Source organism: Diplotaxodon limnothrissa, linkage group LG5 (genome assembly GCF_057381915.1).
Source record: "Diplotaxodon limnothrissa isolate DT_005_m linkage group LG5, D_limnothrissa_male_GT1.1, whole genome shotgun sequence".
NCBI classification, from domain to species: Eukaryota; Metazoa; Chordata; class Actinopteri; order Cichliformes; family Cichlidae; genus Diplotaxodon; species Diplotaxodon limnothrissa.
Genome location: NC_140600.1, coordinates 24,356,505 through 24,371,230, shown reverse-complemented (window position 1 = coordinate 24,371,230; position 14,726 = coordinate 24,356,505). Strand labels below are relative to the sequence as shown.

The window sequence follows — 14,726 nt, the reverse complement described above, 5'->3', positions numbered from 1 at the left end:
TATGCCAACTCAGTTTTGCATTAGTTGGAAATGAACATTGGATTTAATATTCAGTGAGACTGTCTGAGAACATTTGAAATATGTAAATAAGTCCCTGTAGTGAGCAGTAAATCTTGTGTCGTCACAACAGACTGAACATTATTCCTGAACAGTTTTCTACAATATGAGGTCGGTCTTTAACGCTTTGTCAGGATTGAGCCTCAGAGGGTGTTTCTATGCGGTGTGATGCTGATACAGTCTGCGGCTGGTAGTGAAGCTTTAACAAGCCCCTGCCTGCTCTTCATCACTATAGAGCCAGATATGTGCCCATGAGTATTCATCAGGAAGGGCTAATGGGCCACAGCAGTGTGAACCTCTGATTTACAGCCCGTCCCTGTCAGGCCTAATGATAGGGCAATGGGAATGGTTATGGAAGAAACAGGTGCTGCAGAGTGAATAGATGCAAAGCAATGCTGCTGAAAGCCACGGGTGATTGTTGTTTTGTCCATTGCACAAATGCTCATTTGCAATATTGTGCTCACAAATGCATAATTATTGTGCATAGAAATTAGCTCCCTTGAAGTAAAGCATGGCTCAGTGTGCATGTGTGTGGGGCTGTAAGGTGGGACCAAATACTTGCATTTAAAAAAAAACAATGAACAGAGTAGGCAAGTTTAATGTTCAACTGTTTGTTAAATTGTTGTCAGCTTGAGCGTCGCATTCGATGCACAGTGACTCTTTTCTTGCCAGATTAATAACATATGGACCTTAGCGATAAGGGTGCACCGGTGAAATGATCTTCTACACAGTACAAAATATGCTGAATATAGTAAAAGTATTAAACCATGTAGACCAACCTCTGTAGAATCATCAGGATTATAGAAAAATATTTAACAACCAAACATTCCCGCTGACATATTAAAGCTACAGAAATCCATTGTGTAATCCAAAACAACAACACATCCACACGGCTTCTACAAAAAAGTCTTTGACCCTCACACTTGGCCTTAAAATGTGTCGAAGGTGATGGGCCCACAAGTGGACAGCTGAGACACATAATCATTTACACCTGTGTATCTAAGGTGTCCAGGTAAACGTTTGGCTCTACTGGAAGGCCAAGATGCCTCGAGCACAGTTCTCGTATCTGTCTGTTCATTTTTTATAGCAACAATGTTTGACCTATGCCTGTGGTTCCTCTCCATTTTGGCACATGGTTGCTTAAACTGAAGCACCTACTGTTTTGGACTGTGCCGCCGACTTTTTTCTGAAGGACTTAAGAGATAAAGATATCCACCAGTTTCACTGGGGGGGGGGGGGGGGGGGGGGTTAAAGTACCCAAAATGGAAACATAATTTTGACATTTCTTTCATAGTTACTGTCTCTTAAATCACACCAAAACTTTTCATCTCCCCCCATCCGTCTGCACGATGAAGACTCATTACCCACATGGTGACCTTTTCAGTTTAAATATTAACAGCAGAGTAATTTCTCCATATTTATATTTCTCCATATTTATAATTCAGCATTCCTCCTCCTCTAATAAAATAAAAAGATTGGCACTTTAACCTCTCCAGCTACTTGGATTTTATTAAGTTTATAATATATTGTTAAGCTGTGTAAAGAAAATCTCAAAACCTTATTTGTGGATTGAACAGGTTCAGAAGTCTTAATGAAAGACTACAGAAAAAAACCTGAGCTAAAACATTTTATGTCACTTTAGAAAAGAAAAATAAATCGCATCGTGCATCAAGACCAACAGTTTCACTGTCAGTGAAACTCATGTCAGTGAAGTTGTTGTAGGTGTTCGGCAGTTGAAGCTCACTCACTGCAGGTCAGCTGGCACAGTTTACCGATGGATCACTGCACAGCCCACACACACATACACACGCAAAAACACACGGCGGTAGCTCTGTGCCTGGACCATCCCACACTCCAACGGTGTCTTTCCTACAGAGCCGGCAGTTAGGAGGAATATGGGAAAATCCGAAAGCCAAATGGATATCATGGAGAAATCAAGTAAACCCGGAAAGCGTCGCTGGACTGTTGCGGAAATCGGTCTGTCTGTGCTGCTCCTGTTAGTCAGCTGTGCCTTGGCCGGGCTTGTAGTCCTCTACACATCAGCTATGAAAGGTAAATGCTCTGCTACGATAACCGTGGAAAAATCCAGATATTACAGTAGTAATGGCATGTGTCTCCCTACTCTGTTTGTTTGTAACATCAAGGCAAAACTGACACATGAAATAATCCTGGAAGTATTTTTTAAAATGGTCATCTTTATGCAATAATAATGTGTGTATGTTTTTAGATATCCTTGGTAGAAAGTTTAATGTTTAATGTCACTCACAAAAATTTAAACATTAAGTTGGAAAATGCAACTGGCTTCTGTCTGATGGCCTTTTGTTTAAAAATATAATTCAACCCACTCAACCCAGTTATTAAAGTCATGATAAATGATTGCAGAGTTTGTCTGATGTTTTGATCGTTTTTCTTGCATCCGACTCAGAACAATCAAGCAGGCCGAGCGCGTCCAGGAGCTCAACAGGTGAGGGTAAGTATAATCTTCTAAGCTCAACACAGAATACACTGCGGGATGAGCGGGGTGGCATGTGTCATATTTGAGCCTGCACCTCTGAAAGACACTGTAATACTGTAATTCCTTTTACTGCCTGATCAGCAGAGCCACACAAAAGTGAAAGAACACAGTCACTGCTGACACAGGCATTTCCTCTCTCGCACAGACTACAGATCTAGGCTACTTAAAATTGGGTCTGAACTTCACACAACAACATCCTCCCTCTCAGCTGGGGCACAGTTTGTCAAAGAGTTCTCTCGTAATTGTTCGCACTGATTTTTCCAGGCCAGCTGTTACGCTCCAACCCCAGCAATGTGTGTACAACTGCAGACTGTGTTACCGCAGGTGAGAAATCTGCTTTTTCTTTTTTTTCTCCTGCTCTTACAATTTTGAAACTATCATCCTCCCTCAGTTGCCTTGTGAGATTTTCACCGCACTGTTCTTACGTCTCTCTTTCCTCGCCGACATCTTAAAGCTGCCCGGCTCTTGCAAAACATGGATGAGTCCGTGAAGCCTTGTGATAACTTTTACCAGTATGCCTGTGGGGGTTGGCTGGAGCGACATGTTATTCCGGAGACCAGTTCCCGTCACAGCGTCTTTGACATTCTGCGAGACAAGCTGGAGATTGTCCTCAAAGGTCAGCTGGGTGAAATCTTCAGTGTGGGTCAGTGTGGGCTGCAGTATTTCGGTGAGACATTTTCAGACAGAAAATGTTTGTTTGTGTTTGGTTGTTGCAGGTGTTCTCGAGACAGTCAGTGAAGAGGACAGAGATGCCATCAAGAAGGCCAAAATCCTTTACAGCTCCTGCATGAATGAAAGTAAGGCTGTCTACAAAGGGGCAAGAGAGCACAAGATACACTGACAAAAAACTGTTTGCTGTTTATTATATCAGTCAGCCTTCCACAGCCGGGGTATCAGCAGGGTTCCCCAGCTTGAACTGAAGACTTTTTAAGACCTTAATATTTAATACTTACCAGCTGTGCATACCAGTAATTTCTGCTATGCAACCTGGGCCTGGCTAAATTGCATAAAATCGTTTGCTAGAGTAACCTGTTAGAGTCACTGGGAAATTTATTTAAGAAAACTTGCCTTTTGAGTCAGTGAATAAATAGCTTTGTATCTCAGAGCAGTGTAGGTGCCTGCTGCTGGTCTGAACTCAACATGGCGCAATTTCTTTTAGTAGTGAGACCATAATGTTCCTGTTATGTTCTACAACTGAGATTGTTCTTTTTTCCCTGCAGGCCTCATAGAGCAGCGTGACTCGCAGCCCCTCCTGAAGCTCATTGAGAGTATCGGTGACTGGCCTGTGGCGTCAGAGGACTGGAACACCACCACAGGTACAAATCACACTCTGATTAATGCCTCCTGCCTGTTCTATACAAACAAGCACGTGTGCACATGTAACACCGGCACACAAACAAGTGCTGTTCTTTCTCAAAAACATCACGCAGAGCCTGTGCAGCTATATTTGCTCTCAGTGAATAGCTGCGTATAAGCTTTGTTGGTGGGATCAAGAGGCCGGTCGAGGCTTTTCAGTCGAGCAGTCAGGTGTGGGGTTTGGGAGAGTGATGCGTGGGCAGAAGAGCAAGTCCTCAATCAGGACTGTGAAGGATGCTTTAAATAGTCCCCTCTTCCTCGTGCTCCTGGCTCTTGCCACTTTAATTAAATGTAATCATGGATGGTGGCTCAAACAGAATTAGCCACGCATAGCTGCATCTGCGCACACCGATTTACAAAGCGAACCCAGAAAATGTGCAGCAGAGGCATAGAGATTTCTGCAGCCAGGTATGCTGAATAGCTCCTTACAGCTAGATAAATGTTCTTAAACTGAGTACAAATTTCTCTTTTTTATTTTGCAGAGGAAGCCTGGAGCTTTGAGGACACACTGGCAACACTTACTGCTCATTTCCACAAGAAGGTTGTGCTGGACATGTATGTGTGGACGGACGACCGGGACTCTCAGCGCCATATTATCTATGTGAGAAAACATTTTGTCTGGGCACAATTAGTACATGACAGCTGCTATACAACTACTACAGATAAACCTGACATTTGCTGTTGTCAACAAGGTCCGTAAACTAATGAAATGAACAATCTGTCCAACTTCCTTCATTGACTCAATCCTAATCACACGTACTCAGACATTTGTCTGGTTTGAGCTGGGCTTGAGCACCCTCCCCTTTCCTGATGGGTGCCCAAAGTGCCCTTTTGTTGAGGCAACTTTTCAAAAAAAGTTATTATTATTATTTTTTATGTGTGTGTGCGTGCGGAGTCCTGTCTGTGCCCCTCAACAATAATATTTAACTATTAATCACAGTTTTGCTAAATAAAAGGATCTGGCTTGCATCAGTCACATGATCACATTTAACCAATGATCGCCCTTGACGGCAGAACGCGCTGGTTACGAGCCGGGAACGAGCTCACAAAGAGCACGCGCATTTTTAGCGGTCCGGAGCTGTAGGAGAAACACAAGTTAACTCAGAGACACAGACTTACTATATTTCTTCCATACAGACTGATGCGACAAAACCAGTAAGTAGGTGTACAGCGTACACTGTAGTGTATAGCACACAGGAGTATTAGCTTATTACGTACACGTTGGTAAGTTGTCTTGTTGCAACTGACGAACTGAAACAAATGAGCGTGCTGTGTGTGCAACAGCGCGACAAACATTACCTGTCCTTTTTTTTTTTTATTAATGTGTGTTTTTTATTTAGATGGATTTTTAAAAAAAATATTACTCATGATATAACATTAGACGTGCCTGGTAAGGACATGAGGAGGAAACAGTAGGAGCTGTGTGAGGCTACTAAAGGCAGGGCTATAACATTTTTCTGTCATCATTTTATTATAGATTAAGTGCTGGAGTTGTTAGGTGTGGATAATCAGATTATAGTTTGCAATAGCAAGTTGTGCCTTGTTGTCAGATAGACAGCAAGTGGAGAGTGATATATGAAATGATGGGATGGAAGGAAGAAGAGAAGCAAAGAGTGATTCACAGGCAGAGCCTAAATTATTTTTCACAGTTTTTTGTTGCCTTATGGTTCCAAGTGCTGTCACCAATCTTTGCATTTTGTTATTATCTCATGACATTTAATCAGCTACCATCTCTCCTATGGACTTTTTAATGTCTACAGTCTCAGATCAACACAGCCCTGCCCTTCCCATATTAGATTCTTGATGAATGTGTGTTGTTGTTATTCAGACTGGCTCAATGTGCCCCTTTTTAACTTTGAGCACCCGCCCCTTTAAACCTCTCCGCACGGCCCTGCAGCAGATCACCCTATCTCTAACATCTTCCTCCGTTACATCAATCCTCTGCATCTCCTACTACATCCACAAATCTTCTTTGTGGTCATTCTCTTATCCTTCTGCCTGGCAGCTTTATATCTGACATCTTTTGTCCAGCATACTTTTGTTTCCAAACCACTCAGCCTGAGCCATCACTTTGATGTACTCATTTCTAATTCTGTCTGCTCTGGTCAATCCCAGTGAGAGACTTAATATCTTGAACTCTGAAACGTCTTCAGATCTGACAGTCAGACAGATAATTGAGTTTAGCATGCGGATTTTTGATTATCATTCTGTTACAAACACATCTCTGCAAGTATTTTATGGATTATTGGTATGAAAAAGTGTTTAATTGCTGTCCTTATTCTTATATTTTGTTTAGATTGACCAGCCCGGGCTTGGGATGCCATCTAGAGACTATTACTTCAATGATGGAAACTACAAAAAGGTGATACGCAACATTTCACTCAAACCCTGATAAAAAACATACTGTTATCTTCATGAAATCTTGTGGATGTCTTCTCTTGTATTTGATTTTGAAAAATGAATGCATGAGATATCTGCCTCCATCACAGTTCAGTGGAGGTGAAAAGGATTAATATTAAAAGCTAGTATCTGGAACCTGCAGTCCAATGAAAACTGCTCATAGTGAGATCTCATCTTGAATAACAGCCAGTTTGGTTTGGGAAAAAATGTGCTGTTGAGTTTCACTTTTGCAGTTTTTTACTCATATAATACTTAGAATATTCGTTCTAAGCTTTTGTTAAAATAAAATTAATATATTCAAAATTTTATTTAATCTATACCACAGGTTCGAGAGGCCTACCTACACTTCATGGTTTCCATTGCAAAGATAACCCGAGAGGACAGGAATTTGACTCAAGATGACGACCGAGTGTGGGAGGAAATGATGCAAGTGCTGGAGCTGGAGACAGACATCGCCAATGTGAGTGCCAGCTGCAGCAGGAAATGGAACTGTGAAACGAGGTTCAGGAAAATTAACAATGACAAGATGAAAAATGAGCACCTCCTCTCTGCTTCCAGTAAATGAGAGAATCAGACAAATACATATTGGAACCAGGAGATCAGCCAAGCTCTTAACCATCCTTTTTTCAAATTCATGCCTCCTAGGAGCATAACAAATGAGACTCTGCTGATGAAAGGATAGCAAAATGTGACTATATAACAAAAAAACAAATCAGTTTAGATTTTTTGTTTTTCCTTCCTGTTGCCTGACAGGCTACATCACCAGCAGAGGAACGCCAAGATGTCACCATTCTTTACAACAAGATGGCACTTGGTGAACTGCAGAGCACATACACCTTTAATGTAAGAATTATTTCACTTCATTTTTGTTATTGAGGTGCAGGCAGGTCACTCTGATTGGTTACAAAAAGTCAGATTGCATTGAAGTCTATAAGAAAATGATCGTACTGCTTGCATGATGTATAAACTCACTAAAGCCTTTCCTGATGACTCTTTGGTCACATTCACAATTTTAATGCCTTACTTTATAAAGCCTGACTTTTTGAATATTTTGGGCCTCATTGTAGTTAAAAATGGGATAAAGCAGGGTGTGCTTTAGGGTGAGATTCCACTCAGGTTCCCTTCCTCTCTTCTTCTCTCCAATTTACCAAGACGTCGACACCCAAAATGCTCGGTTTAAGGCTTCAGAATAGGACTTCACTAAAAATGGATGACCTCATAATAACTACCAGGACTCAGTTAGCATGTAAAATGTTAAAAATCTGTGATAGTAAGATCAGCAAAAAGACTTTGGAAGGGTTGCCAAGAGAAAACCTTTTTCTCTCTAAAAAGAGCATGATAGCACAGCTTAGGTTTGCAAAGCAGCATCTGAACGAACCACAAGACTTCTCAGACAATGTCCAGAATGGACAAAGGCCAATTTCAAGAATGCAACAATGGACAGATGGGATCAAACCACCACATTTGGTAAAAGCCAAACACCTCATACGAACTGTCAGCACAGAGGTGATGATTTGGGCTTGTTCTGCAGCCACAGGTCCTGGATACCTTGCGGTCACTGAGCTGACTGAACACCAAAGTATTGTAGTGTCAAGTTTCTGAAAGCTAAAGCTTTGTGCCATGAAACAGAACAGCGATCCCAAACACAGCAGCAAATCCCCAGCAAAATAACTGAACATGGAAAAGAAATCACAGTGTTGCAATGACTCAAAGTACAGACCTCAACCCCAATGAAATGATGTGTTTGCACATGAACAACTACCTCCAAACCTCAATAAACTGAAGCAATGTTGTAAAGAAAAGTGGGTCAAAATTTCCCAGCAGTTATGTGAGAGACAGATAAAATCCAGAAAATATTACTTCAGGTTATTGTTGCTAAAAACGATTGTACACGCTACTGAATCATGGGGTGTGGTTAGCTGTTTATAGGACTGCAAAAAGCCCTGTGAAAACTTTCTTTTTCACATGACTCCATGTACTGTTTATGAGAAAACATCCGTTTCTGAAATGTAAATGCAATTTATATGCCTTGTTTTAAATTTTGCAAAATCACCTCATTCCTTTTATTATTAAGAGTTAGGAAGAAGATCGATGACCCTTTTCCTGTACAGGAAATATGAAGATATAACCGGCAACTAGTTAGGTCAGCTTTGCATAAAAAGTTCCCAAAATGCAAAATATTTCTCCAAAAATCTGCAACAAGAAGCCCATATGGCAGTTAACAAGCGCAAGACTGCTGGTTAATAAGGCAGCATTGCTTCAGAATTATTCAGGTTAATGCTTTTGACTCTTACATGTGATACTTATGTAGCTGCAAAGAAAGTATTTACAGAAAAAGAGACCTTTGGAAACATCTCTTGGATCCTGTGCACAACAAGCGGCCAGTGTTCAAAATCTGCCGTGTTATTTTTGTGAGTAATGACGCCTTGTACAATGTTTACACCTTGCACATTGTAATTGATGGTACCACTTTAACTTGTTGTGCATGGTGGCTATTTTGGACACCGACCGACACGGGGGCCATATTTGATAGCTGAAATTAGAAACGTTACAAAAACCCAGGTGATTGATATATGCTTTTTTTTCTTTTCTTTTTTTCTTCTTTTTTTTTCTTTTTCTGCTCATTCTGTTGGTTTTTGGTTTTTGCCCTTCTCCCCCGTCCCTCTTCTCAGCTGTTTCTCTTTCCCTCTTTCTTTCTCCCCTTCTTTCCCCCAGTCAAGTCTGTCCCATATTCAGTAAGTGAAAATAAAATAAACAAAAAAAAAGAAAAAAAAAAGAAACGTTACAAAAAAATGGCTGAAAAAAATAATGTTGTTATTCAGTTAAAAAGGAACATTTCATAAGCATCCCCCAAATACTCACATAAGAAAGGAGCACACTGACTTATTGGAAAGTCAGTGGTTTGATTCATGGCTCCTCAAATCCGCCTGTCTCTTTAGGCGAGATACTGAATCCCAGGAAAGTTCCTGTTCTTTCCTTCACTGTGTGTGTGTGTGTGTGTGTGTGTGTGTGTGTGTGTGTGTGTGTGTGCTTTCAGTAAAAAGCACCATATAAATGCAGTTAATTCACAGTGTTTGTATGGCTTTGGTCAAAAAGCAAAAATCAATAAGTAATTAACATGTTTCTTTAAGAAATACTGTTTATCAGCCATTGTTCAACCTTATTTTAAACAAAGGAGGTGTTGAAAACCATCTTAGTTGAATCCAATGAGATGTAAAATCTTTAAAGATTTAAAGTTTGTACCTATGAGTGACCCCTCACCCTCTAAATTAACTGAGAGCTGGAAGGCCTACAACATGTAACCATATTAAATTATAACTATACACAAATAAAACTAAATATGTTAAAAATATAATATATTTGTCTTGCAGGGTTTCAACTGGACACGATTTATTCAAGGTGTGCTGTCGAGTGTGTCCATTGATGTCCAGTTGGACGAGGAGGTGGTCGTGTATAGCTCTCCCTATCTTGAGAAGATGAACGATGTTCTCTCCAGACACAGTATCAGGTCAATCCTGGACTGTCATCCAAGGAGTCTGTAAAGATTATATTATAACTGAAAATATACACTGCAACACAGCTTAACAAAAACTATTAATCTTTGCAGAACTATGCAGAACTACCTCACCTGGCAACTCATCATTGACAGAGTTAACAGCTTGAGCCGCCGCTTTAAAGATGCCAGAGCGCGATACAGAAAGGTTTGACATAACAGAACAACATATGCTAATGCCAGCTTATTTGAAGACAAAATAACTGTATTTGTGCGTGGTTAGACTCTCTATGGGACCACTGTCGAGGATGCTTGGTGGCGAGAATGTGTGCGTTATGTCCAAAGCAGCATGGAGAACGCAGTGGGAGCTCTGTACGTGCGCGAGACTTTTGCAGGAGAAAGTAAACGAATGGTGAGTGCTTTTGGCCCCGAAACCGCTTCGAACACAGCAGAAAGAAGTTTGAAAATGAGTTTAAATTCAAGTGAAACACAAATTCTGCTTCGTTGTTACGTATTTGTAGCATTTTTATCCAAACGCCAAATTGGAAAAAAAAAAAGTACATATCATTTATTAGCACTGATGCTTTGGAAGAATTAGACAGTATGGGGATAACTTGCCTTCTTTATTTAGAATTTATCGCAGGTTTTAATACATGCTGAGTCAGCTGAGTTACTTAAATGCAGCTTTACTTAAACAGAAAAATAAAAAGGGGGTGCAGGTTACAATTGTTAATGCAGGAAAAGATAAAGACATGGATAATTTGCTCTACGGTCTAGGCTTGAACTTTTTTAGCAGTATTTTTGAGCTGCAGTGCCACAAAATTAGGAAGCCAAATAGGATGAGACTTTCCATTAGGCCATGCTTAACATTTTTATCACACTAGACAGACCTATTTGTAAACTCAAAACATATTTTTTGGCATATTTTTTCTGAGTTTCTCCTTTAGTACAGGACTCAGATTCTCAGTCTTTGTCATTTGTTCACAGGTGAGTGACCTCATCAGCAAGATCCAAGCAGCGTACGTAGAAACACTGGAGGAGTTAAGCTGGATGGACACTCCCTCAAAGGAGAAGGCGAGAGAAAAGGTATAATATAAATAAAAGTTTTTGTTGCTTTCCTCAGAGGGTGATTGGCATTATCATACTGATTGCTCTGCATCACTTCAAGGCCATGGCAATCAAGGAACATATCGGCTATCCAGATCATATCCTGCAGGAGAGCAACCAAAAGCTTGACCAAGAGTATGCCCATGTAAGTAAAAGCCTAGTTTCTAGTTTTTCTAAAGATTCTCTCATCATTGATGTGTCACATTTCTCTTTTTAGCTAAATTTCAGTGAAGAACACTACTTTGAGAACATCCTGGAGAACCTCAAGTCAGAAGCCCACAAGAGTCTGAAGAAGCTCAGAGAGCCTGTGGATCCTGACTTGTAAGTGACTGATACAACTGGTCCTGTTTCAGATGTAGTAAACACAGATGTAGTTCTGTCTATCTAAAAATGTACTGGGTGCACTGAATGTACTGCTGCTGCTCCACGTCCTTTTAAAATAACTCAAAGGATACTAAAAGTGAAGGTTAAAATTCATTTTTCATGGTGCAAAATGAGCTCTGCGCATGAGCTGTACAGCTGCTGTATTAAGTATAAATGTGCCTTAATAAAGCCTGTCACACCTCAGGTGGATCATTGGTGCTGCTGTGGTTAATGCATTCTACTCACCCAACAGAAATCAGATTGGTAAGAGCTTTACAAGAATCACACAAGGCCAACGGCAGCCTCTCTGACACATTAAAGATGTTTTTTATAGTAACTCTCCCTCCTAATCACATGCCTGTTCAGCACTGCTAGTACTTGTGATTTCACTCCCTCTTTGCCTGTATCCATCCAGTGTTCCCTGCAGGAATCCTGCAGCCGCCGTTCTTTAGCAAGCATCAGCACCAAGCTCTTAACTTCGGCGGAATAGGGATGGTTATCGGACATGAGATCACGCATGGATTTGATGACAACGGTGAGATGCTGGTGACTGATAAGTCATATTTTTAGGAACCTGAAATGATGAAGGCAGTTTGTTTTTAAGTAACCTTTTATTTCAAATTTGTTATTGCTAGCTAATGACAATGATGAGTGTCTCCGTGCAGGGCGTAATTTTGACCAAGATGGTAATATGCTGAACTGGTGGAGTAATTACTCTGCTGAGCACTTCAAAGAGCAGTCGCAGTGCATGGTGCAACAATATGGCAACTTCAACTGGAAGCTAGCAGGCGGACAAAATGTAAGCAGTTGCAGCACGTACGAAATAGCATGTTTTGTCTTGGCTGTAATACCGTTTATTAAGCGAGCACCACAATGAGTGTTTTCACACTGCTGTGTGTGAATGGTTTTGTCCGTGTGATTGCAGATCAGTGGAATCAGCACTTTGGGGGAGAATATTGCAGACAATGGAGGGGTTCGTCAAGCATACCAGGTTGGATGTTAGACGCACAAAACCCACATGTTACTATTTCAGCAGCAGTGACAAACTCCAGAAGGCTTATAATAAACTTTCTGTGTGGGGATGTGTGTTTACAGGCTTATCTTAAGTGGGTGGAGATGGAAGGTGAAGAGCCTCGTCTACCTGGTCTAGACATGGATCACAAGCAGCTTTTCTTTCTTAACTTTGCCCAAGTAAGTAATGGGGGAACATGAGCTAAAACCCGAAGCTCACAAGGAGCATTTCTTTCAGTGGATACTTTGCGCTGTGAAGTAAACAGAGCAGCAGAAGGAGAGGTTCAGGGCTTCAGAGGGTGAAGCAATCCCAAAGCAAATCACTGTTGAGCAACACACGCAGCTGTGTGGCAGAGTAGCTGCCAAAGTAAAGAGCATCTTGGTGCCACAGTATATAAAGCAAAGGCAGAAAGCTGTCACTGACAATAAAACAGTACAAATAATTAAAAAAAATCTGCTCCTCACTGAGATAAAGAGATAAAAAAATGGACATATAAAAACTGAGAGTTGATTTATTAGGTGGGATATTAATACTTTAAATACACAAAGTATTCAGAAGTATATTTGGTTGGTTTAATACAAAGAGAAGCCTGTGCAGTAATCAAAGTCTGCAAAAAATCGAGCGAAGCACTAATGCATTATTTTTTTCCAGGTATGGTGTGGTGCTTATCGGCCTGAGTATGCCAGCCAGTCCATTAAGACTGACTCACACAGTCCTTTAGAATACAGGTAAGAAGCTTTAGTATGGAATAATTTCAGAGGTACACTAATAACATTTTATTTTTGTCAGAACCTCAGACGTACCCTTAAGTCCTTCCTCTCCACTCAAATGTGAGATCTGTGCAGTGTCATTTCTCTGCACTGAGAAAAAGGACTTTAGGATCAAATCTTTATAGAAAGCACTGAAGTAAATGTGTATATATGAAAAAAATACACACACACATATGTATATATACATAGTGCGTGATAATGTAGCTCTGAAAAGCAGAAAGAGGAAAAATGAAACTGAATAAAACAGAATTAATATTACGTGTTTTGTTTTATATAATGACCCAATGAAGAAATCTTACTGACTAAATAAAGATTTGGATGCAAAATAAATGCTGCTGAATTAAAGTGTTGGTGCAGCTATGCTGAAAAAAACCCTACTTTTTACAAGCAGCAGTCCTTCATTTTTTAGAGCATGTTTGTTGGAAATTTTATACATTTACAACACTGGAAATTCATTCAGCAGGGCTATTTTATATAAAATCAAACAAATTTAATGTATTTATATGATATGATATATCTTTATTAGTCCCACAAGGGGAAATTTCATAAACTATATGAAATACTTATACATATATAAAGTGTTTTGAGTTTCATCTATTTTTAAAATTCACAATAACTTTAGTATATTCACTTAAGGCATGTACAGTTTTACCTTACCATAATAGTATGAATGTTCTCAGACGTACAGATGCTCTCAGTACATAGGGGTAGATCAAAGCTTTTTTTTATTGCACGTCATTCTTTCCAACAGTTATGAGCCCTCATGACTTCTTAAGTACAGCACATACCCACGTGAAGTTTTCAGACACATTTAAGCTGTTAAAAACCACAACCAAATCATCCACCCACTCCAAGTGTCAGCATAATGTTTTTCCATAATCAGCTTTGAGCATGGGCCCACACTGATGACGTAGAAGTCTCAAAAATGTATTAAACATGATACACTCGGTGTTAAATGGTTAAAGCTTGCGGGTAAGTGTGGAAGTGGCTCAAAAAATGAGGTACTGTGAGTATAATTATCACTTATTTGCACTTTGTAATTCATAGTTGTGCTTTTATGACTGACCTTTTATGACCTTTCCTCCCGTCTGAGTGCAGCTGCACTCCTCAGCTGAACAGCTCTGCTTTGCTTTATTCAATTTAAAGATTCTCCATACTGAAAATATAAGCCTGATACTCCCACTTGTCATGACAAAGGATATATCCGTGAAGTACTGGTGCAGTGTAGCTCAGTTTGTTGATCCAAATGAGTACTTGGAGACTGAACTAACACCATCAACATACTTTAGCTTTTATTATCCTTGATGTTCTGCTTTTCTTTTGTCCTCAGGGTCCTTGGATCGCTCCAGAATTTTGAAGCTTTCTCAGAAGCCTTTCAGTGCCAAAAAGGCAGTCCAATGAACCCTGAGCTGAAGTGTCGGGTCTGGTAGAACTCCTGAGATTTGTTGGTTTTCTTAGCATGGGCAAGTCAAATCAAAAGAATAAGTTGTACTTTAAAACCCACAGAGATATCCTGCTCATGACTTATTCCAGTATGTTTGGGGCCGAGTGATGACGCAGACACGTGCATATATGGTACCGTAGGTGTTTTTTAAACAGCTGGCGTCCTCAGTACTCCATAGGTTCTTAAATTTAAAGCACGCAGATTGTAAA

At 40.2% G+C, this 14,726-nt stretch overlaps 1 protein-coding gene across 2 annotated transcripts; it reads left to right on the top strand.

Moving 5' to 3' along the window:
• The first annotated feature begins 1,952 nt into the window (after positions 1 to 1,952).
• On the top strand, positions 1,953 to 14,503 carry mmel1 (membrane metalloendopeptidase like 1). 2 transcript variants are annotated; one of them, XM_085354323.1, is made up of 23 exons: positions 1,953 to 2,109; positions 2,483 to 2,527; positions 2,837 to 2,896; positions 3,027 to 3,188; positions 3,289 to 3,369; positions 3,793 to 3,888; positions 4,411 to 4,529; positions 6,225 to 6,290; positions 6,654 to 6,788; positions 7,082 to 7,171; positions 9,700 to 9,836; positions 9,936 to 10,029; positions 10,105 to 10,233; positions 10,809 to 10,907; positions 10,990 to 11,073; positions 11,146 to 11,249; positions 11,497 to 11,555; positions 11,707 to 11,826; positions 11,957 to 12,090; positions 12,217 to 12,282; positions 12,387 to 12,482; positions 12,955 to 13,031; positions 14,404 to 14,503. In XM_085354323.1, the coding sequence occupies exons 1-23, from the start codon at positions 1,953 to 1,955 to the stop codon at positions 14,501 to 14,503; spliced, it is 2,310 nt and encodes a 769-aa protein (XP_085210449.1). The 2 variants fall into 2 exon arrangements, with proteins under 2 accessions (XP_085210449.1, XP_085210450.1); XM_085354324.1 differs by lacking the exon at positions 2,483 to 2,527.
• The last annotated feature ends 223 nt before the right edge of the window (positions 14,504 to 14,726 follow it).

Coding starts and splice junctions, on each gene's coding strand:
- mmel1 (XM_085354323.1), top strand. CDS start 1,953: ATGGGAAAATCCGAAAGCCAAATGGATATCATGGAGAAATCAAGTAAA. Junction 4,530..6,224: donor CTCAGCGCCATATTATCTAT/GTGAGAAAACAT, acceptor TATTTTGTTTAG/ATTGACCAGCCCGGGCTTGG. Junction 10,908..10,989: donor AGGAGAAGGCGAGAGAAAAG/GTATAATATAAA, acceptor CATCACTTCAAG/GCCATGGCAATCAAGGAACA.